The sequence below is a fragment of the Cupressus sempervirens genome, chromosome 11 (genome assembly GCF_028749045.1).
Source record: "Cupressus sempervirens isolate cs-2001-9-10 chromosome 11, ASM2874904v1, whole genome shotgun sequence".
NCBI classification, from domain to species: domain Eukaryota; kingdom Viridiplantae; phylum Streptophyta; class Pinopsida; order Cupressales; family Cupressaceae; genus Cupressus; species Cupressus sempervirens.
Window position 1 is genome coordinate 550,821,653 of NC_143128.1, and position 14,985 is coordinate 550,836,637.

At 34.1% G+C, this 14,985-nt stretch overlaps 1 protein-coding gene across 1 annotated transcript; it reads left to right on the top strand.

Annotated features, from left to right (window-relative positions):
* The first annotated feature begins 11,843 nt into the window (after nucleotides 1-11,843).
* LOC149530806 (putative calcium-binding protein CML18) lies at nucleotides 11,844-12,839 on the top strand. Its single transcript, XM_089810378.1, has one exon. The coding sequence runs from the start codon at nucleotides 12,042-12,044 to the stop codon at nucleotides 12,618-12,620; it is 579 nt and encodes a 192-aa protein (XP_089666504.1). The 5' UTR covers nucleotides 11,844-12,041; the 3' UTR covers nucleotides 12,621-12,839.
* The last annotated feature ends 2,146 nt before the right edge of the window (nucleotides 12,840-14,985 follow it).

Genomic DNA, 14,985 nt, shown 5'->3' on the forward strand with positions numbered 1-14,985 from the left:
GCCACGCTGGAATAGGACGGAGACAGGGGAGTCGCAGCAGATCTTCCAGTTTGAAAAAGTGCCTGGGCGGGAGAGTGGGGAGAGCGGCCCATCTTGCGGCTGGTGGGTAGAAGAATTTGTTATTAGTGAAACAAATTATAGTTTTTTTAATGTTAAAGTATATATTTTTTATGTTATGAAGTATTAAATGTAAGTGCAAGCATACGAAATTTAACCAATCACAATGTTTAATTAATTTAATATAGCAATGTTACATATAATTTCAAATAATTAGTGAATGTATTAATTAAGTTGATTTTAATAATGTAAAAATGAACAATGATAAGAGGTCAATTAATGAATATAAGAGATTCATGAACAAACTAAATAATTCAAATGTTTCCAAGATTATTGTATAAGCATACATTTATATTAATTTTTAAAATTGAATTAAAAAGATAAATTAAATTTATTAATTTTCTTTAATATTAAAAAAATGAAGTTAAAAATTCCAATGAAAGAATATTTTTTAAACTATATTTTATGGGAAGTCACATAATTTCATCCAAGCTAGTTATGGGCAAAGGCAATTTTCTCATCTACAATGCTTCAGCACGTTAAAAATGTATAAATCAAAGCTTGCGTTGAATTTCCTAAATATGAAATGACCACTAAAAATGGATGAACTGATTTTTTCGTCCTTCCATCAAAATAACCAATTACTCCACAGATGAGTTTTTTTCTATTTTATGGAGTGTCAGATTAACTTAGTCTATATGTAATGTTTTCCTTGATGCTTCCAAAGTGCACTCAAGCTGAGAATAAAAATGTCATCTCTTGAATTGACATTGTAATTTTTAAACTAAAACACCCAATGGAAATAGCACAGTTGGCTAGGACACATCATTGCTGGTTTGGATAAGGATAAGCATCCATTAATTTGTAGTCAAAGACCACTTGCATGTATTTAATACATTTTTTATTTTTCTATTTACTAAAATAGGTATAAACCTAAGCAAATTCAGCTAGACCAATCAAAAATTAGGAAACAACCAAATTATATTTGATTTATTAAATCTTTATTTTCAAAACATTAGTCTTTTGCATTTATGCCCAGAAAAATTAATAGCTAAGGGGGGCAAAAGAAAACAATACTTCCCTGCCTTTTAAAAAGGTAGGGACTAATAATAATGGTTCAAACTAGAATTTACAAGAGTTATTTCATATCACCACTTTATGGAGACCCATTTTTATGGAATATCCATTTCATGAAGCCAACACGAATGCATGGTTGAATTAGGAGATTGAGATAGGGAGGGACGGAGGGAGGGAGAAAGATTTTTAGAATTTGATTTTTAGGAAAATATATGTCATGTGAAAACATGATAGAGAACCAAAAGAAAGAAAGAAATTATTATATCAGTTGTTATGTGTAATTGATGTCAAGCCATAATTGGTTAGATATTATGTTAATTCAATAGAGTGTTATATCATTTGGTTAATGAAGAGTATTTGAAGAAAGTGTGATAAGTATATGGTATTCAATGAGCACTTGAATGAGTTAGACTATGACAATATATAATGTTGGTTTGATTGTTTTACATGATTTGATGAAGTAATGGAATCATGTATGTTCAAGTTATGTTGTACTAAGCTAGTCAAGTTAAACTGACCAACACGGTGAATGAAGGAACCTGGTATGAACTAAGCTACTATAGTTGTCACCGAACACTTGATAGTGAAGTGAAGAAGTTTATTGTAAACTGAGTTATTTTAGTTTAATCAAGTACATTAGTCACTAAGTGAGTTGGAATATTCACCAAGTATGCAAGAAAGAACACGTTTAGAAAATATTTAATCTGAGGCTGACATTTGATGAAAATAAAGATTGTTTGAGAATTTCCAAGGATAAAGGCAAAGTTAGTTATGAGATAAATAGTTGGAGAAATACAAAGAAGATTTGATAAATGAGATTTAACAAAGTGAAATGAAGCACAAAGTTCACGGTGAAAGCATGTAACTCGATTGTCCATATTCAATGTATCTAAGTTGGATGAAGATTTGACGATTGTGATTAAGCAAAAAAAAAACTAAGAAGAACCTAGAAAATGGTTTAAAATTTCAATGAGAGATGAACAAGATGTTCATTGTTGTTGATTACTATTGATGGAATAGAAGGCCAAGTTGCATAAAGAAGAAGAAGAGGGTGTAACTGTAGGAGTTGATGAAATCCAACTCCACAGCTCACCAAGATCACCTACATGCAAATAACTTGTCGAAGGGAGATAGGAAGAGGTGGAGCTTGGACAAACACTTAACGGACTTGAGAGAGAGATATTGTAAAACAAGAAAAATGTATTTACAATATTGAAAATGAGATGAGAAATACAATGAGAAACCCAAATATAAAGGCCTCATAAAAGCTTGTAGAACAAGCTGGAAAGAGGTAGAAGATAAGGTTGACAACTAAGCCCTCTTCCACAAAAAGGTGGAACATGCTAGAAGGGAACAAACTTCCGTGTTGTCAACAACTCATCACTACAACAATTAAATGAATGCATTAACCTAAGTAAACTTAAGTAAATAGAATAAATAATTAATTATTAATTATTTACTCTAACATCCCCCATTAAGTGCAACTTAGGGGAATTCCTTAAGCTCACAAAACTAAGATGAAATGCAAAATGCGTCCCGGCAATGAGGCCATGTTAGGTACCCATGTACAATGCAAAGAAATGCAACCTCTGAAAACAGGGAAAAAGAAAAAACCTCATGGGAAAAACCCACCCCAAAAAGAGGTAACCTAGTGAAGGATTGAAGAAGTCTCCAACTAGTGGAATGTCCAATAAAATAGGAACAAAGAGTGATCATGAAGAGCATCGATGAAGCATGAAGAAGCCACAAAATCTGTCATAAAAAAGAAACTGTTGATCTGAAGAACCTCCATGGAAGAAGAAGGCATGAACCAAGCGTGTCTATATGGTAGATGATCCATCTCACTAAAATGCATAGGTAGCCAGCCACTGTAATCGCCTCGTATATAGGATCAACCACTGAATAGATAGCTCACACTATCGAACCATCAAACCAAGGAAGCATTAGAACACCAGAATAACCCCCCCTTAATGCAGATGGGGTGAGATGACAGATAACTGAGAAGGTGGGCCAATATCCCCTATAGACAGAATCAAGAATGATAAGAGAGGAAGAGGTACAAACACCTATAAAGACACGGTCACACCGATGCTGCATGGGAAAACAAAAGGAAGAAGGCCTAAAACAAAAAACAACTATCCCCCCATGGTGCTTTATAAAAAGAGTGCAAGGAAAATTGTCTCAAAAATAACGTTCATGAACCCAAAATGCAAGAGTGACACTTTATCTCAGTGTGTATACATAAAAGTGCTTACAAGTGATGTCTACAATGATCAAGACAGGAACAAAGCTGACAAGAAAGATAGTACAGCCCAAAACAAAAGAAACCATGCTAGGAAAACGATCCTCAGACCTGAAACACCCTAGATATCCACCATAGAGAAAAAATGCCAAAAATATGATAGAAAGAGCATGGGCTAGAATCTAAGAAAAAAGACCACATTTTTGAAAAGATGACAAAACCAGCTTTCAAAAAATATAACGTTTTCAAATAACGAATATAGGACGCAAAAGATATGCATACTGGAGTCACAAATAGAACTTTAGACTTCAATTGGAAAAATGGGCAACAAAACTACATCAAAACCCAAAAATACCTACACCAATGTCTCTGTCTCGGAACTAGCTTTCCAGCAGTTCTTTCGGATCGAAAAAATACTTCTGTATGCTCAAGATGTGGCCAAAAAATTGCAAGTAAGTCCAAAATGACCCTAGAGAGGTGCAAGAGGTCTGTTGATGTAGTGTTGACATCATGCTGACATCAGCAATTCAAGAAAAAAAATTGACGGTCTAGCAACTGTCACAACAAAAAAGGGTGCCACGTGGCATATGCTGATTGGGCAAGTGACATGGCAAAGTGTCACATAGCACCCATGCCACATGTCACCCGTGAACTGGCGGCCACCTGCACTGATTGTGCAAAGAATGCCAATGCAGGTGCTGAGCTGTTAGGTCGACTGTGCAGAAAATCTACCGCTGACTGTGCAAAAAGAGCAGACATGGACGCAGGTGGCAAAATAGTTGCAAACACCGGTGGAGCGAAGTCTAAGGATGGCAAGAACCAGCGGAGGCGAAAATAACAGAGGCGCCACCGATGGAGAGTATAGAGGTGTCGCCGCGTGAGCTGAGGTGGTGGTTGGCTACTACTTGGGTGGTACCGCAAGGTGTAGGTGGCGTGCAGCTGAGCACGAGGATCCTGTGGTGGTCGTTGGGCGGTGCCGTAGAGGCACGCTTAGAAATTTTGATTTTTTTTGCCAAATTGTCTGTATGACCGTATGACAAGGCCTACAAGCAAAATTTTTTGCCTCCTAGAGCTCTGTCTCCAAAATCAACAAATTCTATATGAATCTTGACTATAAAGCACCTTCTAAATCCAATGGCAACATCTGTTTGGGCCCAAAGTGCTTCGAAAAAATGCTCTTACCCCAAATTGAAGAAAAATGCACAAACAAACTAGGGTTTGTGTCTTTGAATCGCAGCTTCAAAAAACCTTCAACGAAGTAGCAGCAGGGAGGCTATAATACCATGTAGGAGTTGATGAAATCCAACTCCACAACTCACTGAGATCACCTGCATGCAAATAACTTGTCAAAGGGAAATTAAGAAAGGAAGAGGTGGAGCTTGGAAAAACCCTAAACAGACTTGAGAGAGAGATATTGCAAAACAAGAAAAATGTATTTACAATATTGAAAATGAGATGAGAAATACAATGAGAGAGCCCGAATATAAAGGTGTCATGAAAGCTTGTAGAACAAGCTAGAAAGAGGTAGAAGATAAGGTTGACAACTAAGCACTCTTCCACAAAAAGGTGGAACATGCTAGAAGGGAACAAACTCCCGTGTTGTCAACAACTCATCACTACAACAATTAAATGAATGCATTAACCTTAGTAAACTTAAGTAAATAGAATAAATAAATAATTATTAATTATTTACTCTAACAGTACTGAGCAAATAGTATTGTGAAGATCAAGCAGATGAAGTCCTAAGTTGATATGTGAATTATGAAAATCAGGTAGAAAGGATCAAAAGGATATATTGAGTGAAGTAGAGATATGAACAAGCAAGGTAGTGTTAAAACCTAACAGATCAATTTATTATTACTTTCTTACCATTTCTTGTAGGTCTAATAGTCTAGTGAAATCCTATATGGTAACATCCAATGGTAATGTTTGTAAGTCCTTTAGAGCATGCCACTTTCTTCCCTGAATGATACTAAATTTAATGATGTCAAGGACTGTACTACTATAAATAGTACATGGGATACTCTAATACGTATATATGGTGGAGATTTGCATGTATTGAGATCTAAAGAAGAAAGCCTAAGAGGCAAGTTTGGTTAAATGAGAATGGAAGGAGGAGAAAACATTGTTCAATACTATAACAAGATTAAAGAAGTTGTTAGTAATATAAGAGTTGCTGGTAGAATTATTAGTAATGTGGAAATGGTACGTGAAGTCTGGAGAACCTTATTTCCCATCTATTCAATTAGAGTATATGTTATTCAAGAATTCATAGCTATGCATGGTAATGATCTTATACTTGATGACTTAGTTGGTAGATTGACCACATTTGAATTAAGTAACTTTTGATAATAGTGTACATACCAGCTTCCCACAAAATGCCTTATTTATCTTTTCTAAAACATTCAAAACCAGTGCATCTTACCTCCTTTTGAAATGACATGTCATTAAGTGAAATAAGTGGAATCTTAGATTCACCTAACATATTGTTGGTCCACAAGAAGTCATGTATAATCTTCTCAATTTTCTTGATAATCCCACTTGGAGATTGAAGGACAGAAATATAGTAGCTCAAAATTGTTGAAAGGATGGTCTGATAAGAAGAATCCTTCCCGATAGAGATGATTACCTCACTATCCAAGGCACAACACATTGTTTAATTCAATCTAAGATAGATATCCAATAATGTAATTTGTTTGCACCTACCAAAAAAGGGATGCCCAAATATGTCAAAGGAATAATATCTTGGGAGAAATTCAAAATTTTACATATTCTCTTATAAATCACAATATAATTATTGAAGATGCAAATCTTTGATTTTTCTATGTTGATTTTTTGATTTGAGAACTCTGTGTATAAATCAAGAACAAGCTTAATTTGTCTATACTTTTGCATGTTTGTTGCCCCAAACAACAACGTATCATAAAAAAAATAGAGTGGGTAACTGAAATGAAGGCTCCTCCAATCTTAATACAAGTCCAAAGGCCTTTCTCATGATGAATTGTGATAATTATTCTAAATGCTTTTGCCATAAGAATAAAAAGAGATGGTGATAAAGGGTCCCCTTGACCGACACCTTTTGAAGATCAAAAAATCAATAGGGAAACCATTAATAATATCTGAAAGAAAGCTCCTAAAATGCAAGCATAAATCCATTTACACCATTTATCTATAAATCTAGTTTTCTTAAGGACTTTTGATTAGGAATGACTAGTTGAGTCTATCATACACTTTCATCATATCTAATTTGATAATAAATTTTAGAATTTGGTTCTCGTTGATTGAGTGTAATGCTTAATGTCTATTAATGTCCCTTCCATTGTTTCCTTCCCTGGTATATAGCCACCTTGTTTTAGAGAGATTATTCTCAAGATAATAGGTTGAAGATCACAACTCTTATAGAAGTATAGCTAGCCACTAGAATCTCCTCATAGTCTATTCCCTCCTTCTAAAAGAACCCCTTTTTCACGAACCTTGCCTTATATTTCTTGATGCTACCATTTGTATCATGCTTTATCTTATAGATTCAACATGATCCGACTATTATCCTATTTGTTGGTCTTGGAACTACCTCCCATGCATCTTCCACATTATTGAGGTATATTCCTCAACTATAACATCTCTCCATACCTAATATCGTACAACCTCTTGATAGTTGGAAGGTTCACTATCTACCAACTGACTAACTAATACCACACAATCCTTGAAATCTATTGGTTGTCTTCTATGTCTTGTAATTTTCCTAAGAGCTTGCACAAACTCCCGAGTATCCCTTTGTGTCTCTTAAACCTCACAGTTCCTATTGCCAACTATAGAGGATGTGATATCAACCTCTATGACTTCTTGATTTATTTGAAGTTGCACCAGTTGCTCCATATTCTAGGAATCTTCACCACCTGAACCTACGCTTGTACTAGTAATTGTACTTGAGCTTTAATGTCCTTGACTTGACCTTGGAGCTTAGGTGGGTTTCTCACTTTGATCATCCTCTAAAAAATCTCTGGTCCTTCTAAATTTCATGGGATATTATAATTCAAAATATAAATGGCAATAAATTATATATATACAAGATGGAATATATGTATACGTGTTCAATGTATATACTTAAATAAGATATATATTATATTGATCGTTGAGTATTTTATTTATCTAATCATTGTAGTCTCTCCCTTGTATTTCTATATGAGCATTTGTCTTGATCTTTTCCTTAGAGAATGTTCTTACAGGAAAAAGAGGGAGATTGATATTTCAGGCAACCTTGAAAGAGAGGGAGAAGGTAGAGAATATGATCTAGTCAACTTTCGGTGATCATGATCATATTGAATCAAAGGGAGTAAAACATGTTGACATAGATTCTCTAGAGATCAATAAATTGTAGCAGTCAAGAGGACTGTGATTCATGAATATACCTTGTGATTATGCGATTTTAATGGGCCTACCCCTGTGTACATCATGAGGAAGTGATGACTTCCAAATGATGTCACTTGTATATGCAAAAGTTATTGTAAGGTGATGATCCTATAATAACTTGTATTACAAGATCAAACAAATTGAGTATATGGTGAATGTCTTGCATTTGAACATTATGGAAGGCCATTACTCAAAGAGTACTTGGTGAATATTATTGATATTCTAGGAGGCGAATACATTGATATCAAATGTGATATAAAAACCTTTTGAGTACTTGGTGAATATCATTGATATTCTAGGAGGCCAATAATCTTGATATCAGATGTGATATCAAAATCTTTTGAATACTTGGTGAATATCATTGATATTCTGGGAGGCCAATACTCTTCATATCAGATGTGATATCAAACTTTAATTTGAGCACTTGGTGAATATCATTAATATTCTGGGAAACCAATACTCTTGATATTAGATGTGATATCAAACCTTATTGAGTAATTGGTGAATATCATGTATTCTAGGAGACTAATACTCATAATATCAAAATGGTGCACATCTTCTGATCAAAGATATCTTCAAAATTTTCCATACCTAATATTACCAACGGTGTAATATGCGTCTCATGTTTATCCTCACTAGCTAAGAGGGAGTGTTGATGTTTTAGTAGCTTTATCATGATAAACAAGTGAAATCAAAGAGATATTAATATAATGACAATGATTCACACACACACACACACACACACACACACACACACACACACACACACACACACACACACACACACACACAACTATAATTATGGTTGTCATTACATTATATTAATTATGTTGATCAATAGACAAGTACCAAGAAGGGACATGTCTCTTCTCTTGGTTTATTCCTCATACAAATACAACTAGGATGCTGCCATTTGGAAAAAACATACCACATATAATGGTAGTGCAATTACATTTATAGTGGTCCTCGAGACTTTAACAGTTTTCATTTCAAAACAAAATATTTTGTGTCCTTGCATAGAAATATTTTGTTTTTGAAGACTTAAAAGTGACTTACACTTGAGCAAGGAGTTCTATTTTTAGCCAAGATAGACTATTTGAGTTAACTACATGTCACAAAGAGTTGATTTTTAGTTAGGGGGCAGTTTGATTTTCTCATGCACTTACTAAGGAGTTATGTGATGTTTTAAGCTAGTTATGGTGCATTGAGGACCTATTTTACATTCAGATAACTTTGGGAGCCTCTTTTATGCATATTTTGCATATTTTTGAGCAATTTGACATGCTATATTTTTGGGTTGGTTTTGAGATATTCTGACCTAGAGTTTTGTGCATGATTTTGAGGAGATAGAGGCAGTTTTTCAGTTGGCTATTAGTTGGATAGGTGTCTGAGAGCAAACTAGATTGGTTTCTTCATATGTTGGAGCAATTTTGAGCCTTACTTTTCATGCATTTTTGTCATATCCGAATTAGGGTTTTGAGCTCTATTTATTGTACATTCACCTCATTTTTTAGGTCTCTTCTTTCTGGCTTATATTTTTTGCACGTTGCAAATTTTTGAGTTCATTGTAGGAGCACTTTGTAGCAAAGATTTTTTTCAGCATTGATTATACATATTCAATTGTTCTTTCTCATTGATTCTTGTGCAATACTATGGGTTCTCTTCTTTTATGTTGTGTTCATCCTTCATTCAAGCTATATTCCTTATTGCATGTTAGAATCTCGATACTTGTAATTGTAGGTCTTTGTTTGTGTCCTTATTCTTTTGCAAAAAATTGGTAAAGCTTAGGTTTTCCTTTCAAAACAAAAGATTATGGGTCGTTGCATAGAAATACTTTTGTAATTGCATAGGAATACTTTATTTTTGAAGACTTAAAGTGACTTACACTTGAGCAAGGAGTTTTGTTTTCAGCCAAGATAGACTATTTGAGTTAACTACATGTCACAAAGAGTTGATTTTCAGTCAGGGGGCAATTTGATTTTCTCATGCACTAATTGAGGAGTAATGTGATATTTTTAGCTGGTTATGGTGCACTTAGGACTTGTTTTACATTCATATCACTTTGGGAGCCTCTTTTACGCATATTTTGCATATTTTTGAGCAGTTTGACATGCTATATTTTTGGGTTGGTTTTGAGATCCAACCTAGGGTTTGGTGCATGCCTTATTTTTTATGCATTTTTCTCATATCCAAATCAGGGTTTTGAGCTTTATTTATTATACATTCATCTCATTTTTTAAGTCTCTTCTTTCTGGCTCAAATTTTTTGCACATTGCAAATTTTTGAGTTGATTGTAGGAGCACTTTGTAGCAGAGATTTTTTCAGTATTGATTATACAGATTCAATGGTTCCTTCACATTGATTCTTGTGCAATATTGTGGGTTCTTTGCTTTTATGTTGTGTTCATCCTTCATTCAAGCTATATTCCTTATTGCATGTTAGAATCTCGATACTTGTAATTGCAGGTCTTTGTTTGTGTCCTTATTCTTTTGCAAAAAATTGGTAAAGCTTAGGTTTTCCTTTCAAAACAAAAGATTCTAGGTCCGTACATAGAAATACATTTGTAATTGCACGCTTGTCTGGGTATTGTGAATCATTCATATTGTGAGTAATTTGTGTTGATTTAATTAAAGTTGCATACAAACCATTGGTGTATCACCTCATTTAGGCTTAGTATTCATTAATTTCATTCACTTCTTATCCCTTTTTCTGCATACAATTAAGTTTTTAGGTGATCACTATTTAGGAACCGTTCGGATTCGGAGATTCATTTCTCGTTTCAGAAAAACACACCACCTGAGAGAGTTTCCATGTTTCAACATGATAGTTAGATATTTCATCTTGCTAAAGGCACAATCCTAATTGACAACAATTACTAAAAATAATTTTGTATATGGATCAATAATACACTTTCTATTTTCACATGCTAAAATGACTAGACAAGTCTAAATTTTACCTCCAAAGGCTATCCACTAACTAAGTCCAACCTCCCTAATCTACTCTTTTTCACATGAATACAAAAAAGGGTGTTTTCTAACAAGCTTAACCTTAAATTAGTAGATCGTATAATATTGTGAGTTGCTAGTCTTAGTTCCTCATCCCTTAGGTGCATTCTTTTCTAGGCATGCTATTACAAAAGGAAGATTGCATTTCTTCTCTACTTAAAAAGAAATAATAGCCTTGTGCAAAATTTGCTAGTTCCTTCTTATTTTTCTATGCTTGCAAAATATAAAAATCATAAGTGTTTGTTTTATAAACAGTTCCTATATTATTGTGTGGCTAAAGGTTGACGTAAATGTTGCATCCTAGCAATTTGTAGATCCCCTCTTCTAATTTGTTAAACTGTCTTATTAATGATGCAATGACTAGCTTGTGTATACCATATATTTTCTCAAAGGCGTCGAAGCCAATTTCCTTCCAATCTTAGTCAATTTTTACAAAAAAAATGTGCCTTAGCAAATTGCTAGACTCTTTTGAAAGAGAGATATTTTCAATACAACATAGCCACACTGTGTCATATGTCCTAACCTCGCCATATTTGCATGCCCTAGCCAAAGTTGTTTACCAATTATAAAAAAGTAGTAATTAATGATATCTTATTAAATTGTTTTACTCACAAATTCCATAGACTACCCAATCTCATAAGTAGAATTTAGTGCTTTTAATTCATTTCAGTCAATTAGGGAAATAAATCTTCTTTAGATCTTTGACATAACGTGCTTGGCCATGAGCCAAAGGAGTCCATGAGAATATTCTGGTAACTTCCATGGTGGAGGGTTACAAGATCCTTTGGACTTTTGACATAGCTTAAAAAGAAATTCAACTTTATGAAAGAATAAACCCCACCAAGAATGCCATAATGCGCTCATAAATAATTACGCATAGAAATCACTGCTCGCTTTAAGAACACGGCCTTCCATTGGACGCATGTGAGTGGAACCCACGACCTCAGAGGAGGACAAAGAATCACATGTAGCTCTGACTATACGACATTGACCACCGCATCCACGCGAAAAATCACTTCATGTGACCGACCGACTGCGAAATAAATTGGGGTTTTATATGAATTTCTTGTAGAGGCCGGCGCAATTTAACACAGAACCTTAAATAAACTGCTTTTATCCTTTAATGGGGATGAGGAGTCAAGAAGATTGCTGTCTTTTCTCATCGTCTTCTTGTTCCTCCTCTACTCATTTAAGCATCAATTTTTTTGGGTTTTTGGTAAATTGTTGAACCAGGAACAGGGTTTCCAACAATGCGATTTCACAAGGTCAGCTTTGGCAAGGTCGTTAGATTGTTGAAAAAGTTCCTCTGCCCTCGATCTAAACACAGTAAGGATCATCATCTGGTAAAACAAGCCGAGAAGAACACAAATTTGTCTGAAAGCTTTGGGATCTTAGCGGAACTTGAGAGGGTTTTCAGGCATTTTGATGCAAATGGCGACGGGAAAATCTCCGTTTCAGAACTGGGTGCTGTTATAAATTCTCTAGAAGGATCTTCCAATGCCTCCGCAAGCCGTGAAGAGCTTGAGATGATGATAAAGGAGGTGGATTCTGATGGAGATGGGTTTATAGATCTTCAGGAGTTTATTGCTTTTCATACAAAGACTGAGGGGGGTGGTGTTGGGAGCCTCCAAGAACTTAGAGATGCGTTCAGGATTTTTGACAGGGACAAAAATGGGTATATCTCTGCAGAGGAGTTGAGAAGTGTTTTGATCAGTATGGGGGATAGATGCAGCCTTGAAGATTGTTTAGAAATGATCAAAGGGGTTGATTCAGATGGGGATGGGTTTGTTGATTTTGAAGAGTTTAAAACTATGATGACAAGATCCTAAAGCATTTACAAGCTTTGTATATACAAAACTTCTTTAGCTTTGTGCCTAAAATCAGGCATAAACGTCTTTAGCTTTGTGCCTAAAATCAGGCATGTATTTTTACTATTGCTCAATCTGGGCTTCATCAAAATTTCCTTGTTGCTTTTTGCTCTGAAGTCTATTTATCATGGAGGGTTTTTCAATAGTACAAAATGGTAACAGTCCAGGGACTTTTTCGCATGCTTTGTTTTGCAGCTGCCCTCCATTCATTAGGTTTTATCAGTATTAATGCATGTTCTTGCCAATGGCAGATAATTTATTGAAGTTGTTTAGCTAATGAATGTTTTATTCTTAACAAAAAGGGCGTGCGTTCCCCATTAACTCTACATAGATGAGAGTTGCACTCATAACAAGTCCTAATGCAGAGTACATCTGACTTGACCACAGTGCTTTTTATACTAATTGTACTTTCAACCATGTTTCTTACCTGAATATTCTGAAAAGATTTTTGAGCTGATTTCTCTTGCACATGTTAGGTGGAGATGGTAAAATTGCTTGCCTTCGCATATGTTTATCAGGAATCAAAGTCTCATTGAATGCAATTCTAAAATTGACATCATAATGCACAAGTCTATCAGCAAAAAAATGAATAATTATATCAGAAATTAAGGTTCTGATATCATAACATTGAATGCTTTTGAAATTTTTTTATCAGAAATTTAGTCCAGTTGAATGCCATTGCAGGGTTTCGATACGATAAAACTGAATATGTCGTAAGCAAGGGTTTTGAAATCAAGGTTCTATCATAATATTGAATGCTTTTAAATCAGATATTTAGTTGAATGTAAAGGTTGAGGCATCACAGAAAGATGAGACCGAGATCTTGTTCCAGAGTATAAAACTTTTGACCAAATAGATTTCCATGCTTTCATGTTGAATCAAATAATAAAACAATTGTATAGATATTAATTCCTCATAAAAACCTGGATTGTAGAAATCTTACTTGATTGTTTATAGAGATGACTACAGGAAAGGAAGATCTCCAAAATGCATGATCTTTTTAGAGAAATCTATTTTTTTCATTTATTTATGGTAGAGACTTGCAATCAATTGGTGGAGCTTCGCCTCAATGGCGACTGTGAGCGTTACCATTCTGACCATGTGGAGTGCTCAGTTTTGATGGTAGAACAGGGGGAAATGGCAACTTAATTGTCTATTCTGTGGATTGTCTGTATGGTCGGATATCTTTTCCTTTTTTAATTTCTTTAATAAAGATAGATTTATTCACAGTTTAATGTTTAATGTTTGCTTGCATTCATTTTTTTCAATTGTTTCTTACTTTCATTTTGTTGTTTGAACTGTATATATATATATATATATATATATATAAACTTTGTATAAAATTTGTTAATCAATTTTATAAGATTATCATACTTGATTGTTAAATTAGCATTATTCTTATTACTTTTTAATAATTAATTGAAGATAATATCTTAATATAATATTTATAAGTAGTATATGTTTTAATAAAATTTAGTATATAATTTTATGTTTATTTCTTCTTCTTATTCTTATTCAATCTTTTTTGTTTCTTGTTTTGTATTGTTCTTGTAGTGTAATATCAAAAACGTCATATGTTTCAAGCATCATATTATATTATAGACATATTTTTATGTTTATAACTCTTAGCTTTTTTAGATTTATTTTAGTCCATCTCTTGTTTTTATCTTGCACTCATGTCAACATTGTGTTGGTTTTTTGTATGTTTAGTCACCATGTGTATTTTTATGCATTCCTCTATATTTCCATAATGTTTTGTTCCAATTTTGTGAAGTTTCTAAATGTGTCATACTTATGTTAGTTTAACATGTGAGCATTTATGGACTGTATAATTAATGTTTATTTTTTGTCTTTCCTTATTTCTTCATCCATCCAAATTTGAAACTCAAGTAAACACCTTTGCACGTTTCAATGATTGGTCTTCCCTCTTGTTAGACTCAAGAGTTTCTCCCCCAAATCTTTGATCTTTTCTCCATCCCCACAGTTAGAGATTTGTCTTAAAGAAGCTAAAAAGAGCATCGTTATCAAGCTCAAGGTGATTACATGATAACTTTGAGAGAGAGAAATCTCTCCCACTCTTGAAGTTTGGCTTAAATATGAGAGTTTCTTAAAGTTATATCTTACTAGACCTTTAAGCCAAACAATGGACAACCATAATTACAAATAGCATTTTTATGCTCGCACTATAAGCTTGATCCATATAGTTGTGTCTATGTCAAGAGTGACTAGGTGCAAAGACCTCTATTATAGTTGATAAATAATTTGCACTTGCATCAATACATGATACACTTTCTTAAGATAGTTTTATATTTTACTTCATAGGCAT